This window comes from Podarcis vaucheri, assembly GCF_965113315.1.
Source record: "Podarcis vaucheri genome assembly, chromosome: 17".
NCBI lineage: Eukaryota > Metazoa > Chordata > Lepidosauria > Squamata > Lacertidae > Podarcis > Podarcis vaucheri.
Window position 1 is genome coordinate 38,937,121 of NC_138755.1, and position 27,610 is coordinate 38,964,730.

The following is a 27,610-nucleotide window of genomic DNA, read 5'->3' on the forward strand; positions in this document are numbered from 1 at the left end:
TGAGCCCAAGAAAGATGGGAGCTGCCCCAGGTGGGAACTGGGAAGATGTGGATCACTGTTTGTGAATTGAAGATTAGGACAGAAAGTTGATAGAATATAAAAATTTGTGTTTGTGTAGGTTTGTTTCTTTTCTTTTCCTTTTTTATTATTTAGCTTTCTCTAGATATTAACTTCGTTATGTTTTTATTGCATTATATGTTGAAAACCTTTAATAAAATTGTTTTTTTTAAAGAAAGAACAGACCGTGGCTTCCCCTAATACCTGCACCAAGAGCTCCCGCGTCCGCAGCACCCGCCGCGCAGCTCACAAAATCTCACGCGCACAACAGCCCGTAGAAAAGGACGTCAAATCCATTTAATGTTCCTCGTTTCCAGACATAGCACATCGCAGACATGGTTTGCGCCGCGGGAGCGCGACTAAGCAGAACGCAAGGGCGGAGAGGTGGAGGCGAAGGAGACCGCGGCTCGTTCTTCATCCCCGCACGAGGAGAGGCTCTTGCTGTCGGGGGGCAACGTGGTCTTGGGATGGGAGGGGGGCGCGCTGCCCAAATGCACTTCTGCCTGTTCAGAGAACAGAGTCCAGTCTTTAAGCCCACTTGGCACCGAGATGAGGTTCAAGTTTTGCAGAGAGGAACGGATCCAGTTTGGCTTGTGTGTGTGTAGCATGGGGAGGCAAGTCACATATACTAGGTGGCGAGGTGGGGGGGGCCTTCCTGAGGCAGAACCCAGGAGTAGAGGATGCAATAAGGCGGGTGCTGCCCCAGTGGCGTAGCGTGGGGGGTGCAGGGGGGCCCGGCCGCACCGGGCACAACATCTGGGGGTTAGGGTTAGGGGGCGCAAATCCATGGGTTAGGGGGCGCAAATTACTTGCCTTGCCCCGGGTGCTGACAACCCACGCTACACCACTGTGCTGCCCCACTAAAGCCCACATAAGTACAGAGGGGCAGAAGAGGAGAGGAGGAGGAGGAGGAGGAGGAGGAGGAGGAGGAGGAAGGAACAGGCTCCCGATGGCCGACTTATCTAGCTGCACCTCCAGATTGCGGAGGCAGGATTGTGTGGCAGGACTCTAGCGGGGTGGGGCTCCTGGTTCCCTTCCGTCCGGCACAGCCACAGCGAGGGCATGGCTTCTCCCCACCCCCCCAACGGCACGTCACAACTCCTGGGCCAGGAGAGAGATGCAGAGGGGGCAGATTCCCCCCTCATTATCTTATGGAGGCATCGCTTGGGAGGTCACGATCGGACTCCTCCTTTTCCTCGCTTGGAGCCGATTCACTTTTCGAGACCGGAGTGAAAGCAGGAGATTTTCTGAAAGAAAAAAAGGGCGGGGGTCACATGCGCACTAGGGCTGTGGGGGGGGGACACACATGGCGGGAGGGTCCAGTGGGCGCCTGTAACAAAGGCTCGCGGCGGGCAGAGAAGGAAGCACAAGAGAGCGCTCTGGAACGGAGAGGGAGTCAGATTCTGGCTACACTAGATGCAATTGCAGGGCACAGAGAGAGGGGGGGCATGGGGGGGCGTGAGGGAGCTTCCTTAGGAATCTTGCCAAGCCCAGGGTTGAGAGGGAATGGGGGCACAGCACGGACATCCTCCCCAAGCCCAGCGCTGCACTGAATTTATTGTCCCATGAACCAGTGCCAAAAAAGCCCAGCGGGTCGGCGATGCTTCTCTTTCTCCGGCCGAAGCTCTCTTTCGACGGCGACTGCGCCTGTCGGAACTGCGTCACCTTCTAGAGACACATGGCACGAAACACAACTCCTGTAAGTCTGCAAGGGGGGGTTACAGCCAATCACTCAGAATCCAGCCCAAATTTGCCTCCGCCTCCCGCCCGCCCCCCACGGACACACACACACTCCCCTCCCCTCCCACAACAGGGAAGACAACCGACAAGGCTCTGCAGACGCCCCCCTCCCACCGGTGTACCCTTCCCACAGCAAGGACTAGGGTCTGGCCTAGATCTCCGCTAGAGGAGCTCACCTGTCACCTGACTGGGTGATGAGGCGGCGGCAAGTCTCCATTTGCACGTCCAGGCCTCGCTTCATGCTACACATCTCCATGTACTCGTGCAGGTGCCGGTTCATGTCGTTCTTTGCTGTGGCCAACTCCAGCTGAGGAAGAGAGGAGTTTCAGAGGCACATCATTTCATCATGCCAATAGCAATTCAGATCCACCCCCTCTCAAAAAAAAAAAAGCCCTTTCCCATGTCTGCTGGATGCAACTCTTAACTTTGTGTGATAGGTAAAAGGTAAAGGTAAACATAAGGGACACGGGTGGCGCTGTGGGTTAAGCCACTGAGCCTAGGACTTGCCGATCAGAAGGTCGGCAGTTCGAATACCTGCAACGGGGTGAGCTCCTGTTGCTCAGTCCCTGCTCCTGCCAACCTAGCAGTTCGAAAGCACATCAAAGTGCAAGTAGATAAATAGGTACTGCTCCGGCGGGAAGGTAAACGGCGTTTCCGTGCGCTGCTCTGGTTCACCAGAAGCGGCTTAGTCATGCTGGCCACATGACCCGGAAGCTGTACGCCGGCTCCCTCGGCCAATAAAGCAAGATGAGTGCCGCAACCCCAGAGTCGCGACTGGACCTAATGCTCAGGGGTCCCTTTACCTTTTTAAAGGTAAACATAGCTGTCAACTTTTCCCTTTTCTTGCGAGGAATCCTATTCGGAATAAGGGAATTTCCATTTAAAAAAGGAAAATGTTGACAGCTATGAAGGTAAGGGCCCCTGGACTGTTAAGTCCAGTAGAAGGTGACTATGGGGTTGCAGCACTCATCTCGCTTTCAGGCTGAGGCAGCCGGCTTTTGTCCGCAGACAGCTTTCTGGGTCATGAGGCCAGCAAGACTAAACCACTTCTGGCGCAACTGCAGTGGTACCTATTTATCTACTTGCACTGGCGTGCTTTGAACTGCTAGGTTGGCAGGAGCTGGGAAGGAGCAACGGGAGTTCACCCCATTGCAGACTTGAACTGCCGACCTTCCTATTGGCAAGAACAAAACAATTCCAAACTACAATTTAGAGCTGAATTGAGAAGCAGGAAGCCTTTTGGGAGGGAGACCTGTCTGCCCCTCCCTGTATAATCCCTGAGATATACAAGCCCTTTCTTCCATTCTGTACTATCAAATGCAGTGAGGATAAGGGGTGTTAAATGGGAAAAACATTTAAAGACCTGAGTAGATACATAGAACAAAGCTCCCCCTTTCCCCGGACTCCATTATTCACCCAAGAACTTGTGAGGGAGGCAATGGGATTCCCTCTGCCCATTGATCTTTGCAATTTGCCAGATGTTGGGACGGGCTTTGGTATAATATTTCACAATATAGCCCCGTGTGTGAGGCCAAAATTTGGCTCCCCCAAATGGATCTTTTCAATTGCGAATCTTCTCAATTTTGTACACCTTCGGCTTGGTGCCCTGTGAGGGTGAACCACCCTAAATCCGGCGCTGCAAGATGCCACCGGTGCCCCCCCTTAGGTGCCCCCCTGAGCTGAGCCAGCCCCCACCAAGCCATGTGACCATCTAACCCTGATCCCCATGGGTCTCCTTCCTTTTCGGGCGGTGGCAGGGAGCTAATAGTTCATCTCCAGCATTTATTTCCTTGCACACTCTTCTTTCCCCCACCTCAATTTGGTCGATGGTTTCCTGATATTCCTTCTCCCTGCTTTTGAAGAGCGATTCCGTGTCCTTGATTACTTTCTCCAAGCTGTCGTCTGGCTGCTGGCAAGGAAGGTGGCAGTGACCCCAAAAAGAAAGAAAGAGAGCGGTTGCCGCCCATCAGTGACACAAAACGACACGGCCTCCATCACCACAGAAGGACAACAGGCTACAAAGCGCATGATGTTCACAGCCTCACTTACAGTGTGTTGACAGAGTTCATCACTCCACCTGAGAATCAGGGGGGCCATCTGGGGAGGGGGGGGCCCAAGGGGCCTCGTCTCCTCGCCTAAATTTTCAAGGAGGGGACCGGGCCCCCTCAATATCCAGCGACGTGCGCACACCACACAACATGCTCACGTCATGCGTGCAAGCAGCGCAGTGCGTGTGCATGGCGTGAGCACCTCTCACGGTGCGGCCCCCTCCATTGCGGAGGCAAGCCGGCACATCAGCTGAGAGCACATAGTGGCATAGAAGGCAGGAGCCAGACAACCCATGGTATTAGCTGAAGGAAGCTTCATTGGGTGTCAGGGAATGGTGGGAACAGGAGGAGTGGGAAGGGTATCCTCAGCCAGATCAGCTTCTCTCAGAGGAGGAGGAGGAGGCGAACGATTTGCCCCCCTTCTCCCCAGCAGTTTCAGTAGGAGAGAGGGGAGAATACTGCACAGCCTCCCCAGGAGTTGCCGAGCTACGAGATAGTGGAAGAAGAGGGGGAAAGGAGGGAACAGCCAGCAGAGACTTCCCTAGGGAGCCTGGGCCATCCCCGCTCCTCTCAGGCTCGCAGGTCCAGCCGTATAAGAGAACAGAGAATGCAGAGGGGTGGAACTTCGCGTTGGCGCCTGGGATGTTGCTGGGGACAGAAGGGGAAGGGCTCAGAGTAGCCAACACCTCTCTTTGTGGAGAGACATGGATTCTTGCTTTGCAACCAGATGACTCAATTCAAAGGACTATAAAATACAAACTGCTTGTGGTTCTTGCCTATGAAGCTACTGGGGGAGGAGAGAACTCTCCACGCCTGACACTGGGTTTCTTTTAATCTGGAGGGAATTGCTCCCAATCCAGATCAGGGACATTTCTGGGGAGAGAAATTGCGAGAAGAAATTGCGAGAAGTGAGGTTACAGGGAACCAGGGAGAGGGCCTTCTCGGTAGTGGCGCCCGCCCTGTGGAAGACCCTCCCATCAGATGTCAAGGAAATAAACAACTATCCTACTTTTAAAAGACATCTGAAGGCAGCCCTGTTTAGGGAAGTTTTTAATACTTAATGCTGTATTGTTTTTAACGCTTTATTGGGAGCTGCCCAAGTGTGGCTGGGGAAACTCAGTCAGATGGGCGGGGTATAAATAATAAATTATTCTTATTCTTATTCTTACACATGCGCACAGGCAAATCCCATGCCTGCGGTTTGCAATGGAAGAAAAAGAGGTCCAATAGGCCTTTTTTTTGCAAAGGGCCCAAACTGGATCAGGGTTTTTGACCCTCTCCTCTACTGTGGTCCTGATCCAGAAAGCATTTCCTGTGCTTGCAACTTGCATTGCAAAACAGGCCTCTTTGCTTTAATGGCAACTTTTCCTAATGCATGTTGCCCGAGAAATGGGCTTGGTCTGGATCAGGACCATACTTTGAAGCAAAGAGATAACCCCCCCCCCCCCATCTTTCATGGTGAGGTCTCATTCTGGATTGGCTGGCAAGTTGTGAACGAAAACTACCCCCTACCCATGGCACACCCTCTGCTGCCCCCTTTCTGTGTACCAGCAGTGATGGAGACTGTTCCTTTCTCCTTTTCTTCCTTCATTTTTAGGGCAGCTTGGGCTTTTGGCCTGCTGGGAAACCTCTTCCCTTGCTGTGAATGGCCTTAGGCCCGTTTTGGGGGCACAGAGGAATTAGGCAGAAAAGAAGGAAATAGAGGTTGAAAAGGGAAAAAAGTGTGAAGGGGGAACCAAATTGGGAGATGCACAAAAGGTAGAGGCTGCCACAGCAGTGTGCATTGCATGAGGCAAATTGTACTCTACAACGTAAGAGTGCAGTGCTTTTTTCCTGGACGAAGGATTACTTGTACCCCTAAACATTTTGTGAATCTAACAGAAGAAGAAACTATTTTTTTTTTAAAAAAGTGTTTCTTTTCTAGCACGGTGAATTGTCAGTTCCATTGCTACCCCTGATGGCGGCTTCATTTCCTTTCCCGGTGTTTCCCGAGTCTCAGACAGAAGTGAGCGTTTAATGTGTGAAGCAGTGTGGAATGTGGATGTGTGGTGTTTTACTGATGAAATGTTGGCCTCATTGAGGACCAGTATTTCAGTATGAGTAGGAAAATTACTATTTTTCATCATCACAGCCAGCAAAGAAGTGTAAAGTTAATGGTGACTCTGTAAAAACAAAAGATGAGACGACGGTGTTGTGTGATACAGCGTCATTTGTGGACAAAGTGGAGATTTGTACTATAAAATGGTGATTTTTCTTGAGTACCCCTCAACATTTTTTTAGAGGAAAAAAATCGTGAGAAGGGCAACCGTTATTCCAGCATGGAGTGCGCTTCTGATATTGTGTACCTTCAGCCTTAGTGGGTCAGATTTCGACAGCACCCGCTTCAAGATCTGTGGGCAAAACCTCTAAACGCAAGGCTTTGCCCTGTGGCCGGGCCTCACACCCTGCTTAGCTCACTGTTTAGGGAAGCTTTTAATGTTTAATAGATTCTTGTATTTTAATATTCTGTTGGAAGCCGCCCAGAGTGGCTGGGGAAACCCAGCCAGATGGGCGGGGTATAAATAATAAATAATAATTATTGTTATGTACTGAAGTTCTCACCCTGGGCCAGCAGGGGGATACTGTAGATAGTTATGCAAATAAGGGATCGAGACGTTCAGTGATTGGATAGTTTTAGAAAATTGTTACAGTTACGTTGTACTGGAGCTCTATATAAGCAGGCTGACTGAACCCTTCAGTTCACTTCTGTTCTGAATAAACAAGAGCTGTTTGAAGAATCGCTGTGTCGTCTGATACGTTCACCCACAACTTAACAATTATAATAATTATTATTATTACTGCCCCTTCCTTAAGAAGCAAAACAAGGACACCTTCTTCTGCAAACCAAGGAAACCTATGAATCCCTTGGCCAATAATTCTGACTGGTTTGGGTTTGGTTTTGTGCCCAACCTCCAAGCACGACTCAAAGCACCCACTCAACAGTGGAGAAGGTCTTGCGTGGAAATGTGCACTGACAAGAGGAGGAGCTCCAAAGAGGCCACTCGCTTACCTCCCCCTGTGCTTCAGCTGCAGCGATAGCATAGCCAGAGAAATCCTCCCACAGCTGCAGCGTTTCCTCAGTCTCCTCCCAGGTGAGGCTGTCGCAGTCATCTTCAAAGTCATACTCCCTCCTGGGGGCAAAGGAACCGCATTATCAGCAAAGAGATGGTGGGCAGGCAAGCCCAGAAGCAATAGGAGGAGAGACTTTGCTACGTTTCTGTACTGGGACTGACTTGCGAGGGACCAGCCCGGCAACTTCAGTTCTGGGAGTTGCCGTCTTAGATGTTCTCGATCGAATCCCCAAGAAAGATGTTAAAAAAAATTTGTATGCCACAACTGCTGCTCGCATTTTGTTAGCTAAAAAGTGGAAAACCCAAGAATTACCAATGATAGAAGAATGGCAGATGAAGATGATGGCTTTTTCGGAGCTGGCCGACCTAACTGGAAGAGTCCGTGACCAGAAGGAGGAGGAGTATCAGGAAGAGTGGAATAAATTTAATGATTATCTAGTTAAATTTGTTAAGTTAAATTAACTGAAAATAGCTTGCAGATACTTAATTGGCTTAGGATTTTATTTATGTTAAGTGATGAATTAATATGTTTAATTCCATAAGGTGAAGATTTAAGGATGTTAATGTGTAAGTTAAATTTCATAAGAATTGGGATTTGGAAAACCGTTAAAAGGACATGCAATGAAATTCAACCAAGGGGAAGCGAGGAAGTCACTTAACAAAGTTAATAAGTGTAATTTTCAATAAGGCTATGATTTATGTTTGTTTGTCTTGTGCGTTCATTTGTTTGTTTATAATACTGTGAAAACTAATAATTTTTTTTTTTGGGGGGGGGGGAAAGATGTTCTCGATCGGATGCTAGGTCCAGCGGCCAGGACAGCTGCACCACCACCCTTCCTCCTTCAGGCAGTCCTTCATGCGAGAAAGCTGGCTTCATCTAGCAAATGAAGGCTTCATAAATGTGACATTTGGATGGCATTTAGTCACTAATTTAGGGCAGGTGTCCCAAGAATGATTGTGACGATAAGGCAGACTGCAAGGAAGTCCTTTGCCTTTTTTGAAAGCACATGAGACAACTAAACAACAACAACAACAAATTTTTTTATACCCCACCTATCTGTCTGGGTTTCCCCAGCCACTCTGGGTGGCTCCCGACAAAATATTAAAAACACAATAAAACATCAAACACTAAAAACTTCCCTAAACAGGGTTGCCTTCAGATGTCTTCTAAAAGTCAGACAGTTGTTTATTTCCTCGACATCTGATGGGAAAGCGTTCCACATAGGGTTGCCAATACCAAGAAGGCCCTCTGCCTGGTTCCCTGTAACCTCACTTCCTGCAGTGAGGGAACTGCCAAAAGGCCCTCGGAGCTGGACCTCAGTGTCTGGGCTGAATGATGAGGGTGGAGATGCTCCTTCAGGTATACTGGGCTGAGGCCATTTAGGGTTTTAAAGGTCAGCACCAACACTTTGAATTGTGCTTGGAAACGTACTGGGAGCCAATGTAGGTCTTTCAGGACCGGTGTAATATGGTCTCAGTGGCCACTCCCAGTCACCAGTCTAGCTGCCGCATTCTGGAGTTTCCGGGTCACCTTCAATGGTAGCCCCACGTAATGCTCTTATAAGACCTATCCCCAGGATTATTCCTCCTTTAAATTAAAGAAAGGGAGCAAAACGTAATCACAAGGGTAGCACAATGTGGTGATGTTGAGATGTTGTCGGACTCCCAACTCCCATCAGCCACGGACAGGCCTGATGGGAGTTGTGGTCTGGCAATCTCAGTGGACAAAAGGGACGCGGGTGGCGCTGTGGGTTAAACCACAGAGCCTAGGGCTTGCTGATCAGAAGGTCGGTGGTTCGAATCCCCGCGATGGGGTGAGCTCCCATTACTCGGTCCCTGCTCCTGCCAACCTAGCAGTTCGAAAGCACATCCAAGTGCAAGTAGATAAATAGGTACCACTCCGGTGGGAAGGTAAATGGCATTTCCGTGCGCTGCTCTGGTTCACCAGAAGCGGCTTAGTCATGCTGGCCACATGACCCGGAAGCTGTACGCCGGCTCCCTCGGCCAATAAAGCGAGATGAGTGCCGCAACCCCAGAGTCAGCCACGACTGGACCTAATGGTCAGGGGTCCCTTTACCTATTACCTTTAATCTCAGCCACGGAGGATTCTGTTTTGTCCCGTCCCCCAAAGGCTGGATTGGCAATCCCTAACCAGTAACTTGGCCCTACTTGAAGGTAACTCCAGAAGCAAGGGATAAACTCACAGCTGATTCAGCATCCTCTGCATCTCCTCATTGATGCTCATGGCGGTGGTCTCATCCTCTTCCTCCTCCTCGAGTTTTTTGGAAGTCTCGCTCTCGGAGAGGGAGGTGTCCTCGTCGCTGACCAGCTTCCTCTCCCGCTTCCGCCCCATCGTGGCTGGGACCTTAATGGGAGACAAGTGCAGAGACTACAGAACGAGGTCGGGTTGGAGGTTGGAGGTGGGTGGGTGGAAAGAGATGGGAGAGGGAATGGGGTGGTGTAGGGTGATGTGGAGAAAGAGAGAGAGAAAGAAGGAAGGAAGAGAGCAAAAGAGAGAAACAGAGAGATCGAGAGAGAGGAGAGAGAGAGAGAGAGAGACGGGCTTATTATGACCAGGTTAAAGATGGTGCGATGGCTAAAATGCAATTTTTAGAAACTTCTATTTTTTAAAAAATTAAAAACTAAGCAATGGAAAGATGGAATCTGATGAGGGTTCACAGTAAAGGGAACTCCAATCACACCCCAAAGATGGCGTTGGGAAGACAAGATTAAGACAGAGGTGTCCAGAAGGAAAAAGAGGAAAATGCCGGGAATTACAGTTATATTTTTTAATTTATTTTTTTTTACAGAAAAGCTTCTAACTCGCATAGTTTTCCAGCTCAATGAAGAACAGAAACAAACAACAACTAACCAACTGATTCTATAGGGGAAGCAAGAGAAAGAAGAGTGAGTGAGTGAATAAGACAAAGAAAGAGAGAGAGAAAGGGGGCGGGGAGGAGAGGGGAGAGACGGTGTTAGAGAGACACACACACAAACACTTCCACCATGTCTCCCTCTCCGGCTGCTTCCCTGACGGGGGCTGCCAAGAGACTGAGGTGGGGGGCCCTGAAGAGATGATGACAGGCAGTGGCGTAGCGTGGGTTGTCAGCACCCGGGGCAAGGCAAGTAATTTGTGCCCCCTAACCCGTGGATTTGCGCCCCCTAACCCTAACCCCCAGATGTTGCGCCCGGTGCGGCCGGCCCCCCCTGTGCCCCCCACGCTACGCCACTGATGACAGGGACCAGGGGTGGGGTGGGGGTACAGGGTTCCTACCGCACATCCTCACAGAGGGTCTCGTGAAGGCTAGCCTCAAACTGCCTGCCGGTTTTCCCCCGGGGACTGAGGTGAATACATGGAATGAGGTTTGGGTGGCAGGGGGGTTCCGTTCCCCCTGGGAAAGGTGGGGGGGCGCTGTGGCCCTTCCCCACAGGTGGGAAATGGGGCCGGTGCCTCTCACCTGAAACATTTTGATCATGTCCTCGCAGTTGCGCTGCTGGGCGACGTCACACAGTTTAGCCGTGATGTCGATGCGCCGGCAGATATCCATGTCCACTTTCATGGCTTTCTCTTGGATTTTGGTATCGAGCTCGGTAAGATTCTGGCTCAGCGCACAAGAAAAAGAGGAGGGGGGGAAGAAAGGAAAGTTAGGCATCGTTACGTAAGGTCCTCTGTACCCTTATGAACGGACTGCTTGCAGACATAGGCTTTGTTTGGATTAATGTGACAATACAGTGGACCCTCTGGATACGAATTACAGTGGTGCCTCGCAAGACGAAATTAATCCGTTCCGCGAGCCTCTTTGTCTAGCGGTTTTTTCGTCTTGCGAAGCAACCCTATTAGCGGCTTTGCGGATTAGCGCTATTAGCGGTTTAGCGGCTATTAGCGGTTTAGCGGCTATTAAAGGCTTAGCGGATTAGCGGCTAAAAGGCTATTAGCGGCTTAGCGGATTAGAAAAGGGGGGGGAGCAAAAAAAAATCGGAACACTTGCAAGACGTTTTCGTCTTGCAAAGCAAGCCCATAGGGAAAATCGTCTTGCGAAGCAGCTCAAAAACGGAAAACCCTTTCGTCTAGCGGGTTTTCCGTCTTGCGAGGCATTCATCTTGCGGGGCACCACTGTAAATTCATTCTGGGGGTCCGTCCGCAACCCAAAAAGTCCGTAGGCAGAGGCATTGCTTCTGCAAATGTGCATGGTGCAATTGAGCACTTCTCAATTCGGGTTCCTTTTGCTGAAGCCGGGAGAGCAAGACTCTCCTGGCTTCAGCAGAGAGGGAGAGCTGTGCAGCGCCCCTTCAGCCAAGCAGGAGGAGAAATGGAAGGGGCTCCGTTTCTCCTGCCGCTTCGTTGAAGGGGCGCTAAGCAGAGAGGGGGAGAATTATTTTTTTCCTCCAAAAGCATTTTATTTTAAAAATCCGATTCAAATTTAAATATTTTTTTTTTTTAAATCTGATATATATATATTTTAAAGCATTTATTTTTATCCACTCTGCCTGGTTGTCAAGATGATACCAGCAAGAATTAGTCTTTCTGTTAAAAAAAATAAAATGATTTGAAACAATTTGATTCTAATCAAATCCACCCTGCTGTGGACTATGCCAGTTTGCACGTCTTCACTTGCCAGCCGTCTGTGGTCCAAAATAAACCAGGGTGCACATTTGGGGATGCAGTACGTAGACTCACATTGCTCATCAGCCCCTTGAAAACGACCAGCTCTGCTTTAAGCTGCTCCACCTTCATCGCCAGCTCTTCCTGACACGCTTCTGCTTCTTGGGCCTCCTAGGGGAGAGGTAGACATATAGACAGGTCAGCGCTTGGAGAGACCCAGGGCCAGGATGCAGGGAGTCGGAGGGGAAGGGGTAATTCTCACCTCGTGTAGCTCAGTTACTCGGTCTTGCAGTTGAACGCGCAACGTATACTCCTCTTCCCACCTGCCGAGACAAACAGACCAAAGACATGGCAATTTGTTTTTGCACCAGGCTCTGCTGGGAGGAGGGATGCGGGTGGCACTGTGGGTTAAACCACAGAGCCTAGGACTTGCCGATCGGAAGGTCGGCGGTTCGAATCTCTGCGACGGGGTGAACTCCCGTTGCTCGGTCCCTGCTCCTGCCAACCTAGCAGTTCGAAAGCACATCAAAGTGCAAGTAGATAAATAGTTACCGCTCCGGCGGGAAGGTAAACAGCGTTTCCATGCGCTGCTCTGGTTTGCCAGAAGTGGCTTAGTCATGCTGGCCACATGACCCGGAAGCTGTACGCCGGCTCCCTCGGCCAATAAAGCGAGATGAGCGCCGCAACCCCAGAGTCGGCCATGACTGGACCTAATGGTCAGGGGTCCCTTTACCTTTAGTATTCCTACACTGGGGACGTGGGCGGCGCTGTGGGTTAAACCACAGAGCCTAGAACTTGCCAATCAGAAGGTCGGTGGTTCAAATCCCAGCGACAGGGGCCCCATTGCTCGGCCCCTGCTCCTGCCAACCTAGCAGTTCGAAAGCATGTCAAAGTGCAAGTAGATAAATAGGTACCACTCCAGTGGGAAGGTAAGCGGTGTTTCCGTGCGCTGCTCTGGACCCAACGGTCAGGGGTCCCTTTATCTTTACTGCTGAGAGGACAGGTGCAACCCTCCCTCTGGCGAAACCGGTGCTGGCACAGGAAGTTTTGCACGGGATTTGTGCTACGCGGGAGGGACTGGCACGGAAGCAGAGGCACCCCCTGGAATGTGCCGCAGTGACAGCTGGTAGGCTTTGCCACACAGGCTTTTAACCCTGCTGCTCTGAATTCACATCCCACCGGCCGAAAACCGAAGAGAGCGACCACAAACTATGTTTAGCAACTGCAAGAGACAGAATAAACCACATCGACAGATGAGCCCTGCCTCTCCTTCCTTTGCTCTGCAGGATCAGGCCGCTGGGTATGTCTAACCTCATCAGTTTTTGGGCAGCCCAAGGCTTGCATTCCCTCTTCCTTCCTTCACAACTATAGCTGGCACTCAGCTGTCCCCCGGCCTACCGAGTGGCATTTTACTGCTGCCAGATAGCTATGCATGGACGTGCACTACACAGGGATTCATATAGCTATGGGGATATATTTGAACAGGTAATGACAGAAGATACATGGGAAAACAAATGTCAAAAGATTTTGAATAAATGGACAAGTTATAGGAATTGGATAGCACGGGGGGAAGCCAACCCAAGCATCCAAACTAGAATGAATACCGTATTTTTTCACTCTATAAGACGCACCGGACCACAAGACGCACCTAGTTTTTGGAGGAGGAAAACAAGAAAAAAAATATTCTGAATCTCAGAAGCCAGAACAGCAAGAGGGATGGCTGCGCAGTGAAAGCAGCAATCCCTCTTGCTGTTCCTGGCTTCTGGGATAGCTGCGCAGCCTGCATTCGCTCCATAAGGCGCACACACATTTCCCCATACTTTTTAGGAGGGAAAAAGTGAGTCTTATAGAGCAAAAAATACAGTAATCTGTGCACATGGTTAAAGATCTGAAGAGAGAATAAGTTTTGGGGAAAGGGGTTAAAGGGGAGGGAGGAAGGGGAAGGGAAAAAATTAGGATAAATGAGTAGGGACGAAAGTATATACTGTTATGCATAACTAATAGGAGGATGATTTTGATGCATGCTATTGTTACGATTTTCGACTGAATGATATATTTTTTTTGCTAAGTTATTCGACATCCCTGGATGAAAGTGTGATCATAAAGAATGGGGAGAGGGATAAATAAATAAATAAATAATACATAGCTATGGGTTCAAGTTCTAGGCCCCCCCAGACTCAACCAACTTGGGCAGCAGCGGGGGGAGGGGGGAGGGGAGGTGGGAATCCAACTAACACGCAGTCCTACTGGGAGAAAAGCCCAGCGCCCTGTTGGTGATGCAAACTGTCCTCCCCAGTCACAATATCAAACATTTGAGGAGCAAAGAGGGTGTGTGTTTGTGTGTGTGCTGGTAACTCCCTGATCAGCGGATCCGCATGGATCAACTGTGGGAAGTGTGTGTCTGCAAGCATATTTGAAAGAGAGAATGCATGTGGACTGGGCGATATATCGTCCAAAACCGGTTTGAAGTCCGTACCTGTCATTTAAATTTGACTCAGTATTGATCCAAAGTAGATTCCAATGTATAGTTAGTGGAGTAAAGACTTAAACACGTTGCAGGATTTCCCCCAAAATAGACCAGATAAATAAATGTATAAAGGTGGTATCTTTGCATTGCAAGTAACAGAACCTTGCTTTTCTTGTTGCAGAATGTGGCTTACCTGGTCCAAAATTTTAAGAAAACAGGAGCTTGGATGCTGTTGCAATATTTTGAAAATAAAATTGGGGCGGCGATGGGGTGGAGAGAAATTAACATCAAACATATTTCCATAGTAAAAATTGATCATTTCAGCATAAAACGGCCCAGTTTGCACAAAATGCCAAACCAAACTATGGCTTAGCAGAAATGAAACAGGTTCCAAGAGAAAATATTGCTGTTGCTTTGCTAGTCCAGCTGCTGCCGCACTACTGTTTCTTAAACCATTATTATTATTATTATTATTATTATTATTATTATTATTATTATTATTATTACGACTACTACTACTATTTATTAGCATTGCACCCAAACTGAGCTCATGACTTATCTCATTCCAGATAAATCAAGAGCTGTAGCCCAGGTTTGTTCTATGGTTTACTGTTCCTGGGGAACATAAACCAGGAATCTGGGTTGACACAAAGCAGTGCAACAGCAGGACAAGAGAAGGAGCAACGTGGCCACAATCCTCCCTCCAGAGGCCCATATCTCATGTGCAACAAGAAAGAGCAGTAGAAGTATTACATTTCTGGATCATTTCGTTTGAGGGAAGTAGGTTGGTTTAAAAGCAGGAGGAACACAAAATGTTCAGATTTCCACAAAAACAGTCTGGTTGTAAATCTTTGGCTGCTGTTATAGAAACCATCTGTCCACAGCTGCACTGGCCTGGACCGCTCTAGCAAGCCTACTGAGGTTTATCATTGCAAGAGGTTTTGCAATATTGCAGTTGAGTGGGACAGCTCACGTTGCTGTCATGCTAAAGAGCCGCTCTGGGGCTTCACTGCAAACTGAACTGCAGGGCATACCTTAAATAAACACCCTTATGCTTTGCTAACTTGAGCCGCTCCGGCAAAGATATGCTAGTTCATTCTATGCCCTTCAGATCTACTCAGCCACTGATGCTCAACATGTTGCATGCGGTTGGTGAAAAGAAGGTTGCACTTAGTGCATGGATAGCTCAGTTGGTTAGAGCATGGTGCTGATAACACCAAGGTTGCAGGTTCGATCCTTGCGTGGGACAGCTGCATATTCCTGCCTTGCCGGGGCTTGGACTAGATGACCCTCAGCTTCCTTTCCAACTCTAAAACTCATAAAGTCCAGAGTGGAAAGGAAACTGATAGGTCATCTATGTGGGAATGTTCTGGGGTGCAGGAGAGGATATATTGACTAATTATATCCTTATCCAACTTGTGCTAACAAGTTCCCAAAATATCAGCAGAGTTTATAGACATTCCCCTTTAAGTTCGCAACGGTAACGTGTGCACAGGTTCGCTAGAACCTCTATAATAATTTCTCTGGTAATTTCCCCTTTGTTCCCTCTTAAAATACAAGACACAACACAGTCTTTATAAAAGTATAAAAGAGTTTACTCACGTTCTGTTCACAACATGATCCCAGAAGGCTTAAAAAGGTTACATACATTCAGAATCTATCTTGTAGCAAGATAGTCCTTATCTCCTCTCTTGGCTGGGAGCCAAGAGAGCATCCTTAGATGTTTCCTCATCGAAGGAAGATGGCAGAGAGAGAGAGATGGCTGCCTGCCCTGTGCTTTTGTCATTACCTGCACAGGTGAGGCCACACCCACCTCTGGTCACATGCGGAGGAAGTCCATCCCCAGGAAGTTTACCTGCTTGCTGGACAGACATCCCTCCCCATGTTCTAACATGTACACTCTAGGAATGTTGTCATTGACTGCTCCTGTGTTTACATCCCACAATCTAGACTGAGATGCCCTCAAAGGCCTTAGAAGCACAGAACAGGATTGTCAACATTTTTTCTTCAAATAGAAGACACAGCTACATCCAATCCCCCTCTATCACAAACCGCTTTTGGAGTTCCTTGGTTCTTTGTATCGAAAGCATACCTGGCCAGTGTCTTACGGTCTAGGCAAGCAGCTTAAAGGTCTAGCTGAGGGGTCAGCAAACTTTTTCAGCAAGGGGCTGGTCCACTGTCCCTCAGACCTTGTGGGGCGCCAGACTATATTTTGAAAAAATAAAATAAAATGAACGAATTCCTATGCCCCACAAATAACCCAGAGATGCATTTTAAATAAAAGGACACATTCTACTCGTGTAAAAACACGCTGATTCCCGGACCGTCCGCGGGCCGGATTGAGAAGGCGATGGGGCTGGATCCGGCCCCTGGGCCTCAGTTTACCTACCCATGGTCTAGCTGATATGAAGGGAATTTCTTGATATAGGTTTGCTGATGTGGAATTGACTCCAGTACCTTTGCATTTTACTAAGGGGTGAGCTAAAAATATTTAAAATAATAATAACTCCTTCCTCCAGCCCATTAATAAATGGTTTCAGAGGCAAAGGTTTTCCTGCCTTCCAAATCAGCTTTTCTCTTGCAAGATTCCCACATAAAAGCAGGTTATTACACACACACAGCCAGGGGAGGTACAAGTGCATCTCATATATCTCATAACTAGATCAGCATCTGTGTTGTAATGCTTTGTGGTGCCCCACTAAACTGGCTGGAGAGATAGTCTTCTATCTGTGGAAACTGGGAGGAGAAAGAATCTGCTCAGACGTCGATTTGATCTTTATCTCCAGGGGCTTTCGTGAAAGCTTGTTCTTCCCCTCTCCCAGAAACCTTTTAGTACTTCCCATAACCAGCTTGAAAAGTCTCCTTCCTTCCAGAAGCAACAGCCTGCGCTGGCATTTCTCATTGCCTAAAATAAGTGGAATTCTTTTCTGGCAAACCTCTAGCCAAATGCTTCATATGCCATAAGAGTTTGCCTGCTCACCCACCCATTTAGGACAAAAACAAACAGGCGATTACTCATGGTTTGGGGAGGAGCACAGAAAATGAGGCAGAATATGAGAAAGGAAGGGTGACTCAGGCAGGCGAAATGTGGAAGAAGAGACAGGCAGAGAGCTTGCGTCTCCAGAGAAGAAAACATGTCGTTTCTGCAAAATTTGTTTAAGGATACTTCATTCTCCTGTCCTAGGAAAAATAAACCCGAATCCATGGCCTGCTATCTATAGCATGCTATCAAAACAAATGGCAGCACAAAAGATATCTAGGTACAGGCTGCCTTTCTATGTTTAAAAAAGCATGAGAGAGCTGCTTTTTGAGATTATGTGTTATAAATAAAGCTTAATAATAACTATAGCACATGCTTGTTATTAGAGGGTGGGGACTAGTAATCTTGAGATATTCCAATTCAGGTTGCAATCCTGCTTTCAGACATGTGGTGATTATTTCACCTAATAATCATTGCTATTTGGCCGTAAGCTATAATTGACCGTCCACATTATCAGGAGTATTGCATTTTTTTCTGCTTGCACATCTTGCTATGTTCCATCTATGTGGTGAGTACAACATAGCTGCCATAGGTAGAGGAAGATCCAGGCGCATACCCTCCAATATTTCTCCAATGAAAATAGGGATGTCCTATTTAATCATCATAATAATAATATTTATACCCCACACATCTGACTGGGTTGCCCCTGCCACTTTGGGCAGCTTCCAACATATACAGAAACATAATATAACATTAAACATTAAAAAAAAAAACCTTTCCTATACAGGACTGTCTTCAGATGCCTTCTAAAGGTTGCATCTCCTTGGCTTGGGGGGTTGCATAACTCCATACCCTCCAACATTTCTCTGAAGAAAAGAGGGATGTCCTAAGGGACATTCTGGGATCAAATCAGAAACCGGAGCGGCTCCTGTAAATCTGGGACAGTCCCTGGAAAATAGGGGTACTTGGGAGGGTCTATACTCTTGTCCTCCCTCTTGATATTATGTTTTTATATATGTTGGAAGCCCCCTCCCCAGGGTGGCAGGGACAACCCAGTCCAATGGGCAGGGTATTATTATTACCATCGTTAGTATCATGGAATAGTATACCCCTATTTCATCAGATGAACATTGGAGGATATGAGCATCCCAGAATGTGCTGCTTTACTCCCCCACTTCCTCTTTAACAAAGGGTCTAGCAGTCATTTGTACAGTCAAAACACTCATAATAATAAAGTAGACGTAGTCAGAGATACCAGCAGAGTCTGTACCCATTTCCTGCCCACAAAGAGCAACACTTTGAGAGAGGAATCTCTCTCCACATCCTGAGTTCTGTTGGTTGGCCCCAGCACTGAGGAGCAGAATGCTAGGAATTGGTTTCAGTATTGAAAACTATTATTTCAGTTCTTTTATCTCGGCTATTTCCACCCTGGCCCTTCCGAAATGATCTCCTGTTCGCTCTCTACTGGTTCTTCGGATCTGGGACGAGAGGACACACTTCCTGTCCTGCCTTGACCCAACGTTAGGAATGGTACCTTAAGCTTCCTTTGCTGAAAATGGGAGTAAACGCTTCCTAGGTAGCAACACTGATCTGACTGGAATCAGAAGGCGACTCTTAAGCCTCCTTCACATCCGGCCTCGTCTCCTGATCCCCATCCCGCAGCGCCCGCCTCCACCTCCCCATTCGCACTCTCATCTGCAATGCACCATTTCCTAATAATAGTCTCGACTGCAACGTTCCCTCCTCCCCCCTCAGCCCAGCCCAGGCGAAGCAGAGCAGCCCAGGCAAGCAGACGTTTCCTTGAGTGACCCCACATCTCCCTCCTTCCCAGGAAGATGCTTTTGAAGCTGCAAGACGAAAGGGAGGGGCGAAAGAGGTGCAGGGAACCATTCCCCAAAGAGACCAAGCCGCTGAAACAACAGGAGGCCTTTCTGCCAACGAACCTTCATTCCCTCAAGACATGATCAACTCAGAGCAACAAGGGAAAGGATGGAACAGGAACCCTAATAGAAAACAGCTGACTCCAGTCCGGGACGTTGAGTCTGAACAGCTTTCAGCTCTTAGCTAGCTCCAGATTTAGAGTTTATCCACTCAGAATCATAGAATTGGAAGGGGCGACGAGGGCTGTCTAGTCCAACACCCTACAATGCAGGAATTTTTTTGCCCAATGTGGGGTTCAAACCCGTGATCCTGAGATTAAGAGTCTTGTCTCTCATGAGCTATCCTATAGGTGAAGGATGCAAGGTACTTGTAATGTAACTCTGAGAGCAGCAAATTTCAGAGAGCTAGTTTGGAGGCAACAATAGCTATCATGTAATATGTCTACAGGGACACGGGTGGCGCTGTGGGTTATACCACAGAGCCTAGGACTTGCTGATCAGAAGGTCGGCAGTTCAAATCCCTGTGATGGGGTGAGCTCCCGTTCCTCGGTCCCTGCTCCTGCCAACCTAGCAGTATGAAAGCATGTCAAAGTGCAAGTAGATAAATAGGTACCGCTCCAGTGGGAAGGTAAATGGCGTTTCCGTGCACTGCTCTGGTTCGCCAGAAGCGGCTTAGTCATGCTGGCCACATGACCCGGAAGCTGTACGCCGGCTCCCTCGGCCGATAAAGTGAGATGAGCGTCGCAACCCCAGAGTCGGCCACGACTGGACCTAATGGTCAGGGGTCCCTTTACCTTTAAAATGTCTACAGGGCAGCTTAAAGTCTCCTATAAAGCTTTCATCTGGGGCATTTCCCAGATACCTCTGATGTTCCTCACTCACATGCCTGTGTTAGACTATAAGAATCCCTTTGGTACATCATATTCGGGGCCACTTCGGTTTCCAGCCGTGGCTGGTGGCTCAGAGAAGCTCACCAGCAAAGCATGGAAGTATCAGCTCTTTCTCCTTTGTCTCCAGTCCCTGGTATTTCAGATGCACACACAGATCGACAAGTGGGTAAGGGGCAACAGATCTCCCTAGGGACTCCTGAGAATACTATTACTATGAGAGGCAGGGGCTGTTAAAGATCTCCCACAGATTTTCAGTGAATACTAAAGCTGCAATTATGGTGCAATTTTGAATTCTGGTGCTGGAGGAGACTTTTGAGAGTCCCATGGACTGCAAGAAGATCCAACCTCTCCATTCTTAAGGAAATCAGCCCTGAGTGCTCACTGGAAGGACAGATCCTGAAGCTGAGGCTCCAATACTTTGGCCATCTCATGAGAAGAGAAGACTCCCTGGAAAAGACCCTGATGTTGGGAAAGATGGAGGGCACAAGGAGAAGGGGACGACAGAGGACGAGATGGTGGGACAGTGTTCTCGAAGCTACCAGCATGAGTTTGACCAAACTGCGGGAGGCAGTGGAAGACAGGAGTGCCTGGCATGCTCTGGTCCAGGGGGTCACGAAGAGTCGGACACGACTAAATGACTAAACAACAACAACTAAAGCTGCAATTCTCGGGATCCTCTGAAAGAATCCGTGGTAGTTCAAAATTGTATCAATCAATACAAAGTTCAGAGGTGTCCTCCTTTCTGTCAAAAAAAGTCAGGGGGGGGGAACTGCTCCTCTTCACCATTGCTATTCTCAGGCTGAATGAAATACAAAGGAATTAAGTCACAAAAGAGTGGTCAAATTTAGTGGGGGGAAGCACACATCTAATAAGTCTTAATTTTGTAATGAACTTTAATGAAGTTAGGGAGACTGAGCAGATGGCCTTTTAAAATCCCTCCCTGTTCCAAAAATGTTTATTCTGCTGGCATTGATGGTGCTCAGCCATTCTGCACAGTCATCTCGGTTCTCTGCATTGGACCCTTTGCCAGCTTTGCAGCTTTGCAAATTCCAACGCACACACAGAGAGAAATCTCCAAACACCAAGGCATTTAGTGAATTCACTTTTCCCTTAGGATATCACAAGTGAGGGGAAGGAAGGGAAGGAGGGAGTAGTTCAATTATTAGGCCGCTCTTTCAGTAACTGGTTGGCTCCTGGATGATGCCGCATGTCAGCATATTTTCCTAGTGTTTATTTAGTGCTTTCCCTAATTGCACAAAGCTCTTTGCAATTATCATCTCGCTATGAGAGACGCGAGCATCGTACAGCTCCGCACAAACATTCTCTCTCACGTGCACAGCCCATGTGTCCGAATTCCCCATGTACCCAGTGCAGTTCAGTGTTTCCAGCTGCTCTTCTCACTGGTCCTTCCCCTCTGTTTTTAACAACAGCATGGCTGAGATCGTTTAAGCAGGTGAACGGTTTGCCATCACTTCCTCTCTGTTACCAGGACAGCTGCCCTCAGCAGATCACCTTGCGTCAGGCTGTCGCTAAGGACACAGGAAACAGGCAGAATATGTGCGTGCAGAGATATTGCAACCCTCTCTGTAGCTCCTCCTCTCTGGAGCAGAAAAAGGCATCCTGGTAAATTGTACTGTGCATTAGTTAATGGAAAGAAGATGCCGTTTTGGTTTTCTGCCTCAGGTCCATGTGTCATAGGCTGGTCTTGTCTCCAGGAATTTACCCCAAAAGCATCACAGGCACCTAGGCTAAGTACACATCATGGACTCACAGAAGAGGAGGAAGGGACCACGAGGGTCATCTAGTCCAACCCCATGCAATGCAGGAATCTTTTGCCTAACGTGGGGCTCAAACCCACAATCCTTGTATTAAGAGTCTCATGCTCTACGAACATGAACATATGAAACATGAATGAGTGGGGAATCTGTAATGGAAGCAGGGCCAGGATGCTTTCCTCTTCTCACCTGCCACATTCACACACATAAACAGAATAGGATCCCAAACAATACGTTTGCAAGGGTGAATGTGCATTTGGAGCAGAGAAGGAGACGAGGGAATGGCTAAGGACCAGAATCTGCTGCTTCTGAAATGGCCCGTCCCAAAGCTGTTTTTTCTTAACACATGTATGAATATTTAACTGCTGCCTTTCCACCAGAAACAGCTCTCAAAGGTTGATCATGTAAATCCTAACAAGGATGACCTTCGGAAAAGCGATCCGGGCTTTATGTGGGGGGAAATATGGGGGTGAGGGAGGCTCAGTGAGCGGCAATTGGCTCCATCCCATCAAAGCACTCGCTTCTGATCCAGCTATGCCAGGATTATCATCAGCTTGCCTCTAATCTTGTCTGGATAAGTAAGGAGGCCGTGCAAGGGAGTTTCACAGCCTTTCTGGCAAGAGAGGCAAACAATATATTGCAAGGAGTAATGTCCAGTTCTGGGAAGGAAGAAGATGAATCAGAGCCTGGCCAAAGGTGGGCATGAACAACGCTGATGAACGCAGAGATGGAGTCCTTTCCGGAGAGGATGCCTAGGCCTGGCAAAGAGTTGATTGAGCAGTGCCATGACAGCCAACTATCTGAAGGGCTGTGGCACAAGCATTGGAGCTAACTTGTTTTCTGTTGCCCCAGAGGGTCAGGACCCCGAACAATGCATTCAATTTTCAAGACAATGGATTTGGATGAAATGCTAGGAAGAACTTGCTGGTGGTGCAAGCTGCTTGACAACAGAATGGACTGCCTCAAAAGGAGGTGGACTCTTTTTTAAAAAGTACAGCCAGGATGGGCACCTATCAGGGCTGTTGTAGTCTGAAGTAGCTTTCCCATAGTGGACAGGGGGGTTAGCCTATATGATCTCTGAGGTGCCTTCCAACCTAATGATTCTGTGATTGTGCAGCTGTAACAATTAGGCACAGGGATTGTTAAATAGCAACACTATCAATGAAGACCAGGCAGGGATATTTCACAGGAAAGGCTCTGATTTAGCACTATGTATGCTCAGCACTTTAATAATAATAATAATAATAATTACAAAACCTGTCCTAAACTGACTTCTGCATTGTGGAGGAGAAGAATAATTCCTCTATTAACTTTCTCTACACTACTCATAACTCTTCTTCGCTTTCCTTCCCCAACCACAGTAAACAAAAAAGATAGGATATGGGAGCTTCAAGGCTGAACTATTTAAAAGAAAAAGTGGGACAGGAAGAGAAGGGCGTTACTTGACCCTTTCTGCCCTTGTTATTTATCCAAATGAATGTGATGCGGGTGGTGCTGTGGTCTAAACCACTGAGCCTCTTGGGCTTGCTGATCAGAGGGTTGGCGGTTTGAATCCCTGCGATGGGGTGAACTCCCGTTGCTCTGTCCCAGCTCCTGCCAACCTAGCAATTCGAAAGCACACCAGTGCAAGTAGATAAACAGGTACCACTGCGGCGGGAAGGTAAACAGTGTTTCTGTGCGCTCTGGTTTCCATCCAAAAGCAGTTTAGTCTTGCTGGCCACATGACCAGGAAAACTGTCTGTGGATAAACACCGGCTCCCTCAGTCTGAAAGCGAGATGAGCGCCGCAACCCCACAGTCGCCTTCGACTGGACTTAACCATCCAGGGGTCCTTGACCTTCACCTTATTTATCCAAGTTAAATCATCCTCTGCATCCTGTCAAAGCTGCATTTAGTCCCATTGGGGGAGTGGGCAAAGGTTTTCCCCCCTCCTAAGTTTAAAAGCCACAAGGCAAGGGATGATTTCAGCTGCGAATGTAGCAGAATGAAAAGAGTTAAAACACCCCTTCCTCTGGAGCTTTAACATTTTATTCCATGTTCTCCCATGGATCTGCTACTACAGTTTAGGAGCAAAGGTTGCATGTTGCAAAGAAGTGGAGATGGTAGAAACGTGCACGACTTGTGCATCTTCTGCCTCACACTTCTTGAGAAACGTGCGAAGAGGGAGCTGGCACTTCTCCCTTGCAGCAGCATGAGGGAACATCGCCACATCCACAGGGAAATTTCACAACTGGTCACAATACGGAGCTAGGAGGCAGAGGCACAAATACTTCTTGGCCAATTATAATGCAACCATCCTGGTATCTTTCATGCTTAAAGCCAACAAAAGTAGCAGTAGCCCCATTGAAAGAAAGAAAAATACTGTTTCTGAGCAGCTGCTCCTATGTTGTCCCTCTTACTCTTTTAAAGGATGCTTTGACAGGGATCTCTCTATCTCTCCCATGATCACAGACATTCATCAGCCTCTGTGCGATGTACCTTCCCTAGTGTACAAAAGTGCATTGCAATTCATCGTTCCTCTTCCCAGCAACCCAATTGCCTGGAAAAGAGCAGCAGGCACAGATTTTTAACCTGGTTCCCCTCACTGAAGCCCAGCTAGAGGCACCTGCAGTTCTGGCATATTTAAACACCCTGGAACTTAGCCAACCCTGCAAATCTTTCTACCTCTTTAAAAGTACCTATGTTTTCTTTTAAGCATCTGGTGCTCTGCTTTACTAGCTCAAAGGACTCACAAGGCAGCTTACAAGTTTGTTTGTTTAAACATGGGTTTAATAAATAAAATGGGACAGAATATACCATCATTATAGCACAGAACAGAAATGTCGTATCGGAAAGAGTCTTCTTAGCAGGCTGGGCAAAATAAGAAGCTCTTCTTTGCCTGGTGCCAAAAGGGCAACAGAGTCGGCCCCAGGCAAGCCTCCCTTGGGAGTGAGCATTCAATGTGTGGGCACCGCGAGGTCCTTGATTCTGGTCACTGATGGTGGCCTTCCTTGGAGAATGTCTGAGAATGATCTTAGTAGCTGGCAGGTTTGAGTGAGACAAGCTTAACTCAAAACTCCCCACATTTACGAAAAGAGAAGTTGCTTACCTCTTGCTTGTGTGTCTGTGTGCACGCATGCGCGCGCACACACACACATGCTCAAAACATCACAACTCAGGAAAAAGTTATGGGTACCTGCCAGGAGCTGGGAGAGCAGGGTTCGAATCCCCACTCAGCCGTGAAGCTCACTGGGTGACCTTGGGCCAGCCACCATCTATTAGCCTTACCTAGCTGAGGCTCCAAGACTTTGGCTACCTCATGAGAAGAGAAGACTCCCTGGAAAAGACCCTGATGTTGGGAAAGATGGAGGGCACAAGGAGAAGGGGACGACGGAGGACGAGATGGTGGGACGGTGTTCTCGAAGCTAACAGCATGAGTTTGACCAAACTGCGGGAGGCAGTGGAAGACAGGAGGGCCTGGCGTGCTCTGGTCCAGGGGGTCATGAAGAGTCGGACATGACTAAATGACTAAACAACAACAACCTCCCAGGGTTGTTGTGAGGATGAAAAGGGGAAGAGGAGAACCATGTGACCATCTTGAGATCCTTGAAAGATAAAGGTGGCATATAAATGCAGTAAATAAACAATAAATAAATAAATGAGCCTTTTCAAGTTGTGTGCTCTTTCCCAATCTGCACCTGCACTGGAATAGTTTTTAATGTGTTTGTATGGTTTTTCCCTTGTTATTTGCCGCCCTGGGTTCCTTTGGGAGGAGCAGGAGGAGGAGAAGAGAGAAACAAAACCTCTCTGATTCATTTGCCATAGCTTTCTCTACCTTGGATGCTGCTCTCAGTAAAAGGGAATAAAGTTTTCAGAGAAAGGATATACCGGCATGTCGTGTGCAGCTTGGCTCCTTCAGTCTTCGCCACCAAGCAAAATGAAGCATCAGGACGTATAAAAATGCATTTGTTCACATCCATCCCTTGTCACTCCCAGCCAGCGTCTAAATGCAGACCGCAAGTTCCTCCGGCCACGAAGCCGACATCTGCCGTTTACATTTGCAGAGTGCTATGTGCACTGATGGCACTATATAAATAATATGCGGCTACTGCAAATAATAGTAAGAATTCTGCACACACAGAAGATCTTTAAAGGCTTGGGTTTCTGTGCCTTCTCTCCGCAGCAAGTCAGCTGAGTGACCATCTGCGACACAGAACTCGCCCAACATTGGCTTTCTATACAAGATGGGGATGTTTAGGTACAAACTGGTAAAAAGGTGGTAGAGCTTTGAAGGGTTAGGCTGGCGTCACACCTTAGTTATAGAAATCTGAAGTAGACGGGACTCACAAAATGCTTCAGTGTGGCAGGGAAGAGTTGGGCATAGCTCTTGGCCTAATTTCGCTTTTCTCTCCCTTCTTCTAAAAAGGAAAAAAGGGCAGCAGCAACCGGGACAGATAATATAACTTCTTTATAACTCTGTCCTGCCACACAGAGGAACCAATTGCTGGGAGCCGAGGTCCTTTCTGCCCACCCGCCTAAAATATTTGAGGGGGCTGCTGGGCCCCCCTAAAGTTGATGGGCACTGCCATTCCAATGGTGTGCATGCAAATTTGAAAGAAAGAAAGATATTAAGTGATTAAGTTAATTTTATAAGAATATTGGTTTGGGAAAACTGTTAGCATGATATACATGGAAATTCAACCGGGGGATACGAGGAAGTCACTTAACAATGTTACTAAGATTGGTTCAAATAAGGTTGAGATGTTTGTTTGTCTAATTTTTTTTGAAAATTAATGTTAAAAATTGGGGGGGGGGAATCAAATGGTGTGCCTGCTCTGCATCTTGTGATCGATTATGTGGGGTGGAGCTTACCTCTCCCCCCCCCAATATTTTATTCAAGTTGGCATGTTTGCTGACATGTGTGGAAAAAGTGGATCACGATGACTTGCACCGCATCACAATGTCGGGAACTGACGAATTCAGCAAAGATGAAAAGGAGAAGGAAGTCGTCCAACAAAAGCTGGCCTGGCCCCGGAACAAAAACAAAAACAGTGGCAAAATAAGAGGCTCCTGCGACGGCAGCCGTCTTTCGTCGCCTCTTTTCCTAGTGCTCCCACCAGCCCATCGCTTTCCCCCTCCCTGGCACTGGCCTCCTTGCCGGCTGGCGCCCACCCACCCACCGCGACGATGCCTTCGCCCGCCCCGTCGAGCCCCTCACCTGCGCTTGTACTCATCGCGTTCCCTCTTCACCTTGGCCAGGACGTTGTAGAGCGCCCGGATCTCGGGGGTGATGGTGTCGATCTGCACCCCGACGCCGTCAGGGTGCACCCAGGAGACCCCCGGCCCCTGCACCAAGGTGGTCTCCAGGCCGGGCCCCAGCCGTCGAGCCTGCGAGAAGGACCAGATGGTGCCCGGCAAGAAGCGAGAGGAGGACGAGAAAGTGCCGCCCGGCAGCGAGGGCGACTGCGAGGAGGTGGGCGTCAGCGGGGCCCCCGGGGGGTGGCAGCTGGGCGAGCTCAGCACCCTCGACGGCGTGCCCAGCCCCACCGAGCGGGGGCTGCTGCAGCTGCTGCCGCCGCCTCCGACGCCCCCGGCCAGCGGCAGCCCCAGAGGGCGTATGGGGCCCACGAAGCCCGTCTGCACGGCTTGGTCCCGGCGCTGCAGGCTGCCCCGACGGGCGCCGCCTTCCTCGAGCGCCTGCTGCAGCTGCTTCTCCAGCTGCCGGTTGCGGCGCTCCAGCTCGTGCACCTTGGCCAGGAAGCATCGGAAGCGCAGGTTGAGGGTCTTGAGGACGTGGATGTTGGAGCCCAGGTCGTTGCGGAGCGCCATGGCGGCCGGCGGGGCCGGGAAGGCAGAGCCGGCGGCGAGGGAGGCCGGCGGGGCCAGCTCCCCGTCGAAGAAGTCCCGCGGGGGCTCGCCGGGAAGGAAGAAAAGCTCCGGGAACGGGTGCTGCTCTTCGGGCCCCGACGCCGCCAAGCCCTGCTGCTCTTGCTGCAGGAGGAAGAGGTTGGGGCCGAATAACGGGTTCATGGCTGCGGCGGCCGTCCAGGGGGGCTGCGGCGGCGCCGGGGAAGCGCGGGCT

The 27,610-nt window shown here is 48.8% G+C and overlaps 1 protein-coding gene across 5 annotated transcripts; it reads right to left on the reverse strand.

Moving 5' to 3' along the window:
* Positions 1-977: 977 nt before the first annotated feature.
* Positions 978-27,610, reverse strand: IFFO1 (intermediate filament family orphan 1). 5 transcript variants are annotated; one of them, XM_082206090.1, is made up of 9 exons: positions 26,747-27,610; positions 11,821-11,881; positions 11,634-11,729; positions 10,414-10,554; positions 9,160-9,320; positions 6,895-7,015; positions 3,611-3,703; positions 1,974-2,104; positions 978-1,304 (listed from the first exon to the last, which is right to left on the reverse strand). In XM_082206090.1, exons 1-9 carry the CDS (start codon positions 27,556-27,558, stop codon positions 1,202-1,204), a joined length of 1,719 nt encoding a protein of 572 aa, XP_082062216.1. In that variant the 5' UTR covers positions 27,559-27,610; the 3' UTR covers positions 978-1,201. The 5 variants fall into 5 exon arrangements, with proteins under 5 accessions (XP_082062216.1, XP_082062214.1, XP_082062213.1 ...); XM_082206088.1 differs by having other exon boundaries at positions 9,160-9,344; XM_082206087.1 differs by having other exon boundaries at positions 3,611-3,706; positions 9,160-9,344.